The sequence below is a fragment of the Sylvia atricapilla genome, chromosome 25, assembly GCF_009819655.1.
Source record: "Sylvia atricapilla isolate bSylAtr1 chromosome 25, bSylAtr1.pri, whole genome shotgun sequence".
Lineage (NCBI taxonomy): Eukaryota > Metazoa > Chordata > Aves > Passeriformes > Sylviidae > Sylvia > Sylvia atricapilla.
The window spans coordinates 6,213,320-6,224,321 of record NC_089164.1 but is presented as its reverse complement, the minus strand read 5'-3'; the positions used below and the strand labels follow the sequence as shown (position 1 = coordinate 6,224,321).

At 50.9% G+C, this 11,002-nt stretch overlaps 1 protein-coding gene across 3 annotated transcripts; it reads right to left on the bottom strand.

Moving 5' to 3' along the window:
* Positions 1-819: 819 nt before the first annotated feature.
* TMEM9 (transmembrane protein 9) lies at positions 820-7,498 on the bottom strand. Of its 3 annotated transcripts, XM_066335804.1 has the most exons (6): positions 7,297-7,381; positions 4,869-4,984; positions 4,682-4,773; positions 4,139-4,247; positions 3,113-3,244; positions 820-1,916 (listed from the first exon to the last, which is right to left on the bottom strand). In XM_066335804.1, exons 1-6 carry the CDS (start codon positions 7,364-7,366, stop codon positions 1,767-1,769), a joined length of 669 nt encoding a protein of 222 aa, XP_066191901.1. In that variant the 5' UTR covers positions 7,367-7,381; the 3' UTR covers positions 820-1,766. The 3 variants fall into 3 exon arrangements, with proteins under 3 accessions (XP_066191901.1, XP_066191903.1, XP_066191900.1); XM_066335806.1 differs by having other exon boundaries at positions 4,682-4,811; positions 4,844-7,498; XM_066335803.1 differs by having other exon boundaries at positions 4,869-7,400.
* Between the last annotated feature and the right edge of the window lie 3,504 nt (positions 7,499-11,002).

The window sequence follows — 11,002 nt, the reverse complement described above, 5'->3', positions numbered from 1 at the left end:
CTGCTCACCAAACTCCTCACCCTGCAAGCTCAGCAGGTTTGTGGCAGCAGCAAGCTCACACTGGTGCCTGGCCATTTCCTGGTGCTGATCAGGGGCCACCAGATGGACCCATGGGCCTGGCCCTGGGCAGCGCCTACCACCAGCACTGCTTCTTCCCGCCCTCGAAGGGAAAAAAATCAGTTCCCCAGGACCTCACCTGGTGTCCATGTGGGATTCACATGGAGAGGGAAAGACAGGCAAGATGGGGCTTCTTAAAGGGGAGGAAGGCCCAGAATTGAGCATCAAGGAACAAAGATGAGCCAAGGAAAATGTGACCTCAGTATAATGTAAAGCTCTGGGTCCTTTTTAGTCCAGTGAAGTGCTGACAGGTAGCTGGGTTACACACAGGCTCCCAAAAACTGCTGTTTGGGTTTGTCTGGCAGGGTCAGTTTGGAGGGCTGGATGCTCTACTAGCAGCTGCTGGCCCCAGCACACAGGCAGTGACTGGCACCTCTCCCAATTAGGCCTTTAGCAACAATTTCTCAGCTTCCTGCAAATGAAGAATTCCAGTCTGCTCAGCTTTCCCACGGGATAGCCCAGAGACTAAGTCACTAACCTGTGCCAGGCAGGACTCTCTGGTCTGCCCATGTCCAAGCCTGGCTCTCCTGGAGCAGGACAGTCGCTGTCAGCAGGGAGCAGTGCCAGGGGCACTCCTGCAGTGCCACAACCACAGCTCTGGCTTGAGGTGGCATCAGCTCACCTGCTGGGCACTGGGAGACAGATGGAGAGCCCCAGACCTAGTGTGATGGGGTTTTTCCCTAAAAAAAAGCCACACAGGTAGTAGATATTTGTCTCCGTTTAATACTGAGGTGCTACACCATAAATTCTAAATGTTCTCAGTGGGATCAATACACACTGCAGAACCACTGCAGCTTCCTCCACACAGCTGAAGTCCTGTCAGAGCTCTTGGAGTGTTCTCAGTGGCACAACTGTCCACTTCCCAGGGCCATGACAGGTGTTTCCAGTGCTCCAGGAGAGCCTTTGCCCCAGTTCTCTTGGACAGAAATGCCACTGCCCACCCTGGGAGAACACCAAGGGTCACCAGTGTGGGTACAAATGGAAAAGTTTCACCTCATCTTTTATCTACTGGTAAAGCACAAAAAGATAGAAGTGTAAATCAGCTTTCTACCTGTTGGACTCTTACTGATGTACATACTAACAGGTTTTGTGATACTCACCTGCCTAGAAGCAAGCTGCAGTGTCAGTTATGCTGGTGTAAACCTGGACAGACTGCAGAGGTATGGAAATCTCTCCATGCAGAGGTATGGAAATCTCTCAATTTACATCAGGATAAGCAGAAGCAGCAGTGCCCACTGGTAGAAACCCCCTCCCCTTTGTTCCTGTGCTGCACACGTGGCTCAGCACCACAATGCCCAGGGATCATTAGTGCACATTGGAAGAGGAGGAGGTGGCTGCTGCATTCTGGAGAAGCATCACATAATTTATCCCCCATCAAAATTCTCCCACTATTTTTATCCCAGGAGGACTCATCCAGCTCCCAATGCTCTGTTCCCTGCCCCGGTCTCTGATGATGGAGTCCTGTGTTCAGCCAAGCTCCACACGGCAGCCATAGCCCAGGGGCCAGCGTGGCTGGGCAGGGGAAGGGCAGGGGACACAACCGGAGAAGACTTTGGGGCTGCTGCTCCTTCTGGAGACGGTGACTCAGGGAGGGTTGGAGGTTCCATTCCAACACTGGGGTGTCCTGATGTGGCAGAGCCCAACAGGGCCTAGCTCAGCATCTTGTGCCGGTCGAACACAGTCTTCCTCTGCTCCTGCACCTGCCGCTTCCAGCGCTGCTGCGCGCCCTCCACCCGCTCCAGCACTGTGTTGGCCCTGGCACCAGCCAGGGTGGGCACTGCGGCCAAGGAGCGAGTGTCCTGCAAGGAAAGGAACAGGGCTGGAGACCAGTCAGTGCTCAGCCCAAGTACAGAGGAAGGCAGCTGATTTGGGGAGAAACTGCACCTGGAAGAGCAGTTCAAGGTTTATGTTGTTCTGATGAAAGCTTTTCGGAGCTCCTCTACACCAGCCCCCAACTCCTTGCTCTTGGGCATCACCCACAACTCCAGAAAGAAGTCCCCAGAAGAGGGACTGCACAAAGTGTAGAGGTCTGCTGGAGATCCCCTCTTGGTGTCTGCAAGGAGCCACAGTGCCAGAGGGAACCACATCTCCCTGCTAAAACCAGGCTGCTGATGAATGGAGATCCATCAGGGCACAGGAACAAGGCCTATCCCAGAGGACTTAGTCCAGCATACTGGAGTGAGATAAACCTCACCTAACACCAGGCTTTTACCATGTGCACCTGGGTCTGGATCTGAATTACTGCTGCAGAGCAGGGTGCAAACCTATGACTTTGGGATACAATTCATCTCCTCCTGCAGGACCTCCTTTTCAGCAGAGGGAGGCAATGGATGGACTGTGAACACTGGAGCAGCTGCTCCTCACTTACACGAGTATGAAGAAATTGGGCCATATAGTTTATACTCACAACAAAGTACAAATAGGACAGTCCAACCTAGTGCTGCAACTGCATGAATTTTATGCAGCAAGAAATTTCCTCCCCCAAAACTAGTGTGTGACAAAAAGAGGAAGAGAGAGAGAGAGTGGCTCTTTCTTTGTTACTGGATCCTAATCATTTTGCCCATGGTTTGTATGTCAGCATCCCACAAAAAGAGGGCGTGTGAATGAAATTGTGCTCTAGAAGATGTTTCAGCCAACACTTAAGCTCATCCTTCCCTGGAAGCTCAGCACCACAAAACTCCACCCGGGGCACAGCACAAACAGAATCTGTTTGACTTTTTGTTCCTTCTAGATGGACAAACGAAATTCAGGCCAGTTGCTACAAAGCCCCCTCTGCCTCTGAAGGCAGGGTATGCCTTGGGTTCATTACACAGAGCTTTGAATATTCCTTGTGCTTCTGAATTTCCTGCAGAGATCTGAGTCTAAACGTTCACCTGTGTAAGTGCCCCCAGAGCAGCACTGCTGGTCCCTCACTGGATGAGAGCAGACAAGCAGGAGGTCACTGTTTCTCTGGCCCCTATTCTCCTGTCCCCCTCTGCACCCCCTGCCCCCTCACCTCACTGTCCTCCTCGTTGTGCAGGGGCTGGGTGTAGGGGTCTGGCTTGCGGATCAGGGGGTCCACGAGCACCAGGAATGCCATGTAGAGGAGCAGGGCCCCCACCACTGACAGGTAGATGATGATGATCACCTGCAGTTGAGAACAGCACAGGGGGAAAGGATAAACAGTGTAGATAAGAAGCACCACAGGGGTCAGGAAAGTCCTTTGCAGCTGCCTCTGATGTGTGATCTCTTGTTCTCATTTTGCTCACAAGCATCTCTTGCTCTTGCCAGGAGGCTGAGGTTGTGCCATCACTGCACAAACTGTGCTGATGCTCTCACTGTGCCAACTGAGGGCATGTTCTGCACATAAGGAACAATGAGATGGAATGCTTGGCACTTGTCAGGGATGCTTGGCACTGTCACACATCTTCAGCAAGAAGACTGGGCTCCCACACAGCTCTTCACTACCAGCAATGCCCCTGGCTCAGACATGGAATCACAGAAATCACAGAAGTCACCGAATTCCTGAATCACTGAAGTTGGAGAAGATGTCTGAGATCATGGAGTCTAATCTGTGACAATTCCCACCTTGTCACCCAGAGCCCAATGCACTCAATGCCACATCCAATGGCTCCTTGAACACCTCCAGGTACAGTGACTCCACCATCTCCCTGGGCAGCCCTTTCCAGTATCCAACACTCTTTTAGTGAAGAAATTCTTCCTAATGTCCAACCTAAACCTCCTCTGGTGCAGCTTAAGACTATCTCTTCTTGTCTTGTCACTGGCTGCCTGGGAGAAGAGGCCAACTCCCACCTGGCTACAGCCTCCTTTCAGAGAGTTATAGAGTGAGCCTGTGGCACTGCCACCAGGTACTTGCTCTGACAGTTTTCACCTTCTGGGCTCTTCTCTAGGAACCTACCAATGTGGCAATGCCTGGGCTGCTGTGGCACAGCAGGGGGCAGGTCTGCAGTGACTACAGTCACTCTGGGCTGCAGTGGCATATCAGGCAGTAGGGTACAGGCAGGGGACTGAGCTCAGGTACCTTGATGGTGGTGGTGCTGCGCTCCTCGTACTTGCACTCACAGAGCAGGCAGTAGGCCTCCACATCATTCCCGGGCACTGGCATGGGCTCCACCACATGCAGACAGTTGCTGCAGCACAAACAAACCATAATCAGCAGCAGTACAAGATGAAACCAGTGCTCTGTGCAAGGACACTGGGGTGACTTTGACCGAGTTTTCCTGTCAGACTGATAACACTGATCTGGTGTTAAGAGCACCCGTCACAGCATAGCTGGCCCAAAGTCCCTGGGATAGACTGTCCCAGCATTTTGTAGGGATCCAGTCTAGGTGGAAGGGATTGGAGGGCACACCCTACCAGGAGTGGTGGGTTAACATATCAACCCAGATTCCTCAATTTCTGTTTAAAAAAAATGCCCCTGGCCTGGGTTGAACTTTACCCACCAAAGCAGCCCCCTCTGCAAACAAACATATGGGCAGGGAATCCCTTCCTCAGCACCAGCCGCTCCTTCCTCCAGAGCTTGGCTGTTATGGACTGACCCCTGAGGCTGCTCCCACTCACTCACCAGTCCTTCTGGGACACATTCTTGTTGTAGATGTGCCCACTGATGTTGCGATACGGGGGGCAGATGCACTTGCAGCGAATGTCCTCAGAGCTCTGCAGGGCACAGGAGCCATGTGAAGGAGGGAACACAGCTCTGTCCCCTCACACCCCACCTCTGCTGTGCCCCACACATAGCTCATGTCACCCACCTTGCTGGCCTGTGCTGGGGGACACAGGACACAGCCCAGCAGCACCAGCAGCAGCACGGGGCTCACAGAGTTCCGCGAGCTCTGGGCAAACATCCTGTGAACCTGAGGGAACAAAACTTACATCCAGGATAGAGCATCTCAGCTGAAAGCAGTCACAGCGAGGTAGTCAGAGATTTTTTTTTTTTTTTGGCCCACTTGCCTCTGTTATGTCCAGGAGGAAGAAATTTGTTCCTGAATCACAGCTGATGCCAGCCAGGAACTCTTGGAAACACTTAACACAGATCCCAAGAACACTCCTGTCAGAAGAGCTTCAACCCTGTACAACCACACATCCAAACTACCCCAGCCCTGCAAAAATATTACTGATTTCCTTACAATTGGACTTATACAAAACCTCCCATTCCTCTCTTACTACCCTGGAGCTCAGCAGCAGATATTTTGGTGCTGACAGTTCTGCTCAGTAAAAGACAGAGAACTGACCTAAAGCAGTACAGTGGGGCCTCCCTGCTGCACTGTCATGAATGGTAAATCACTCATCTTCTGACACTCAAAAGTCTTGCTGCTGAAGAGAATTACGCATTTTCCTGTCATAAGCTATGGGAAAGGGATGGAATGTTCCTAAGTATTCCAAACTAATTCCTAAACCTCCTTTATATCAAGATACCTGTTCAGTAAATCCTGATTTTAAAGTTACTTCAAGCCGGTAGTTGGTGAATTCATTAATGCCTTTTGCTACATATCACAGAATGGTTTGGGCTGGAAGGAACCTTAAACATCAACTCCTTCCAACCCCTCTGTGTGTGTGGGGGTAAAGTTGTTCCAGAGGCACATGCTTCCACAAATCTGTGAGAACATGAATTTATTCCCTGTGCCACAAAAGGCAAGTTGGCCTTGGCCAGGCTGGCATTCACCCTCAGAGGAAAAAGGTGGAGCAGGTGTTGGGGACCTTGGGACAGCATGGAAGAGCTGCATCAGCAGGGGAAGGGAATTTACACCTTCATTAATCAGCTCCCAGGTAATCCCACAGCCTACTCCAGGTATTTGTTCTCCATCACCTTACCTGATTCCATTGGGATTTAAATCACTGCAATATTTTGTCACCCTTTGCTTTATCTTATGTCAACATCTTAAATTTACATAATGGATTACAAACACCAAGCTCCTTTCTTCTTAATCTAAACAAAACACCTGCCACTTCTAACAAGCTGCCAGACCTCCAAAATGCATCCCAGTCCTATCACCTCATCCCTTGATTTATTAGGCTTTTGCACCACAGTTTCAAAAATCTCCTCAAACAATGGTTCTCTCCAGGGCAACTTCCCTGTACATCAGGGGTTCAGATCATTACAGATCTGGGGAACAGGACTGATCGGAGCTGTCCAGTGCACGTTCCCCATTTTAAGTGGGTCTGGACTTTTGTCTGAATTTTTAACACAGCAATGGGGAATGTACCTGGAATTCAGTTTTAGCCTCTCAGCCCAGTTCAGAATATCTGAACTGAATGTATGATATCATGAATGTCACTATGAATAATAATAGGGGAAAACATGTGATCTGTTACACCATAAACAAAAACTTAGAACCGGGCAGAGTCCATGCACCATGAACTGCAGAACACCCTCAGCCTCACAAAGGATTGTTAAGGCACATTTATCTCCAAGTTTGACAGCAAAGGGACACATGCACACGTGCCTTAGAGCTATTTTTTTCAGACCATCAGCCCAGCCCACAGCAGCCATGTAGCCAAAAAGCAGCTGAGTCTCGACCAAAACCCAGCAGCGCAGTAAGCACAGCAGTGGGTACGTGGTTGAGGTGAAGTTTTCAGGGGCTGTAAATGTGCGGCAGCTCCCAGGATGAGTCCCCACAAAAGGCTGTCCACAGCACCGCTGCACACAATCACGCCGTGCTCATTCTCCCTGGGAGTGCCCAGTAATCGCCTCATCTTTCAATCTCCCCATCCCTGGAAGTGTCCAAGGCCAGGCTGCACGGGGCTTGGAGGAGCCTTATCTCGTAGGAATCCTTGCCCATGGCAGCGGTGGGGCCTGGATGAGCTTTATGTCCCTTCCCACCGAAACCATTCTGGGGCTGATTATGTGAACATCACCTGGAGCCCTTGTAAGACTCCGGTCCGTTTCCCTCCCCGGATCTGTATTCGAACCGCTTACGATACCGACCCGGACCAAGGCAGGGCCGGACCCCTCAATTCCCGCCGAAGGCCCGGATGCTCCGTCAGCCCTCCAGGGGCTTCCACCGCCCGGTCCCACCCGGCCTGTCGGGATGCCTCCGGCAATGCAGGCCGCCGCCGCCGCCCCCCGAGCCCCGGGTCCCGCCCTGGCCGCGGGAAGCGGAGCAGGGCCAGGGCGGGACCCGACACCCCGCGGGCCACCGGCCATACCTACCCCACACCTACCCCATGTCTGCCCCTTACCTGCCCCTCGCTCCGGCCCAAGCGCGGCCCCGCCCTGCAGGCCCCACCCCGGCCCTTCCCGCGCGCCCATTGGCTATGGAGCCGGACGCTAAGTGACAGACAGCACCGCTGGCCAATCGGAGGACAGGCAGCGCATAAGGTAGCTAAGGGGGAGGCCGCTTTCCGCAGAGTGGCGGGGTGCGGTTGCGGCGGTCGCTCTGGTTGTGGCGTCCGCGGCGTCGCGAGTTGTTGCCGGAGAGGCTTTCGGCGGACGTGACCCGGGCAGCTCCCGCCTGGCTTCTCGTGCGGGGCAGCGCCGCCCTGTCCTGGGGCTGAGCCGTGGGATAGCTCCGCTCCTTCTCAGCCCCTTCTCACTTCACATCCCCGTTGTCCCCTCATAGTCCCAACTCCCCCCTAATGACCCCTCTCTTCGCTCACAGGCCCCGTTCGCCCTTCACGCCCCGCTTTCTCCTCACGGCCCCACTGTCCCGTTATGGCCCCTCTTCTCTCCCCTCACGCCCCGCTCTCCCGTCGTGGCCCTGCTCCCCCCTCTCACTGATGGCGGTCCTGTGTCTATCAGAGGGAAAAGCCCGGGCCGCAGTGGTGCTCTTGCTTCTGGTTTTGGCTGATTTATGGTTATAGATGATATCAGTGATCCTTCAGGTTCAAAGGCTTCGGTCTTGCCATGAACCTCTTGTATTTGAGACTTGTGACTCATTTAAAAAGCCTCGTCCTTGTGCCAAGAGGAACATTGTACCTTTCCAAGGCCACAGGGTCTGGTGTTTGCCCAGATAACATTCCTGAGGTGTTGATTCTTGTAGTACCTCGGGTTTGCCCCACTTTCTCTGTCTGCATCCTTCAGCTGTGCAAATACCCCCAAGCCTTGGCTTTGCTCCAGTGGTAGCTCCCAGGAGGTACAGTCCACAGCTGGAGGGATTGAGGGTGTCAGGAAAATCCACAAATGCCAGAGGTTTATGTCCAAAAAGGAGACAGAGGAGTCCTGCAACTTCATTCGAATAAAGGGAGAGAGTCCACGAGGGCACGCACCGGCAGGGTTTTATCTCTCCAAGGTCTGGAGGGCACAGAATCCTGTCCTACCTCCCGGGCACACCTTGCTGTGGGTGTCTTCCCCATTCGCTGAGGCAGCAGGAAGGCTCAGCCTTCCCGAACCGCCTGCCACATGTTCACCCTTGAAGCCGTTATTTTACCCCAAAGTTCGGGTTTATGCAGACACTCATCTGTTTCAGGAGCCAGGCCCTCTGGGCTCTGCAGCAAACCTGCTGCCCAAAGTTAGTAGACACATTAAAACCCATTCTACAGATGTTAACACCCATCCCTTCACAAATCAAATTGTTTGTCAAGACATTAGCTTTCCTCTCAAGGGGCTTACCTGCTTCTCTGGCACTTTGCTGCTTTACCTGGTGCAGATTTACCTGGCCTGTGCTGCTGGATAAAGTCAGGACCTATTTCTTTTTTCAAGTAAAAAAAATCCCTTGATTGGAAAAAATAGAGACCCAAACTCCTGGTTTACCTTCTAGAAATAGATTCACAAAATCAAATAGGTTGGAAAAGACCTCTGAGATCATCAAGTCCAACCTGTGCTTGACCCCCACCTTGTCATCCAGTCCAGAGCACTCAGCGCCATGTCTAGGTGTTCCTTGGACATGCCCAAGAATAGGGACTCTACCATCTAGAGTCCCTGGGCAGCCTCTTCCAGTGCCTGACCACCCTTTCCATGGAAAAATTCTTCTTGATGTCCAACCTGAACCTTTCCTGGTACAACTTGATGCTGTTTCCTCTTGTCCTGTTCTTGTTCCCCGGCAGCAGAGCCTGACTGCCCTCAGCTGTCCCCTCCTGTCAGGGAGTTGTGCAGAGCCAGAAGGTCCCCCCTGAGCCTCCTTTTCTCCAGGCTGAGCCCCCCAGCTCCCTCAGCTGCTTCTGGCACTCCAGCCTGTTATAAATGTCTAATATAAAGCTGGCTTTTTGCAAGATGTGAGCTATATGATTAATAACTTTGTGGTAAGGATATAAGTTTTTATTTCTGCTGTTAGTAAAGAAAATTAGGCATAGTGGTAATAGTGATATAATATGCTTAAACTGTCTGTTTGGCTGGGATAACATCCAGTGAACATGTAAAGAAGACACTGCTATTGAAATACCAACTATCAGCATCTCCCATCTGAAGAAAGCACGGACCAAGGCCCAATCTGGAGGTGATAATGAAGACACAGCCCAGAAACATGCAGCTCTAAAAAGGTGGACCCAAGGAGGGGCCATGCATAACAGTCCCTGAAATATGGAAACTAGTTTATGGAAAAATATGAATATTCAACAGACTGATAGAACAGAAAGGGTATTCAAAGAAAGCCTGTGAAATAGCAATTTGTGGACTTGGCTAAATGCCAAGTCACCCGGCCGGCCGTACTTTACTTTTTTTCCCTATCTCCTATTGTCTTATCTTTTATTAAACCTATTAAAATTTACATAAAAAGTGAATCTCGTTTTTCACAAGCCCCTTCCACAGCTCCATTGCCAGCTCCATTCCTAGCTTTGGACTCAAGCCCCTCCATGTCCTTCCTGAACCTACCTGCCATGGACCTCTTGTGTGAGGGTGTTTCCAGTTCTGACAGAGTTTGCCCCAATATAGGGAACATAAAACTAAATTTAAACAGATTATAATTTGCTGTGTAATCCACTATGTTAAAAACAGACAAAAATAAGGCCTTGCTCATTTGTTTAAGACTGATAAGCAGAAACCAGAGCTCAAAACACTGGGAAAAGCTAGATTTGTAGTTTAGACTATGCCCAGGAGCCTTTGAGGACAGTGAGAGACCAAGAGAGCCTGCACAGACCAAGTTCATCCAGTGGGCACCTGAGGAAGACTATGTTACCTCATCCAGAGGCCTCTTCCCTGAGACCAGGAGACAATGCGCAGGCACAGACCAACAAAAAGCTGATTAAGATACGAAATGAGAGTAGGCAGGGATAGGTTCTGAATATGCATAGGCAATGTTGAAGCTGCCATAAATATGTATGATTTCAGTGTATTTGAACAAGACCACTTGCTCTGTTTGGGGCGCACGTCTTTGGCCGAGTGATTCCCATTGCGTCTGGCCACCAAGTAAAGCATTCCTACTTAATAACCTTTGGTTGTGGAGTCCTTGTTCTGCTTCACTCCACTGATGAAAATAAAAATGACAAGAATAAGGTAAGATACATTCAGCCAGAAATTGGTGTAGATCAGAGGGGAACAAACAATGTCTGTTTGGCAGATAGTTCTGTCTCTCTGACAGTTTTGACTTTCTAGAAATTAGTAAATAATTGAGACTGCTTGTTTTAGGGCTCATAGAATATATGTGGAGACTGCCAGGTTTTAAAATGTCCACACTGCTCTGTGCCCCTGGCATAGGAATTACTGATGTAAAAGTGCTTTCATAGAGCCATAAAGTCATGGTGTGGTTTTGGTTGGGAGGACCCATTTCACCCCCTGCCATGAGTAGGGACCCCTTCCACTAGCCCAGGTTGCTCCAAGCCCCATCCAGCCTGGTCTTGGACACCTCCAGGAATGGGGCAGCCGAAGTTTCTCTGGCCAGCCTGTGCCAGGACCTTACCACCCTCACAAGGAAGAATTTTTTGTAATACTTCATCTAAACCTGCTCTCTTTGACTTTGAAGCCATTCACCCTTTGTCCTGTCATTGCATGTTCTTGTATATAGTCTTATAAATA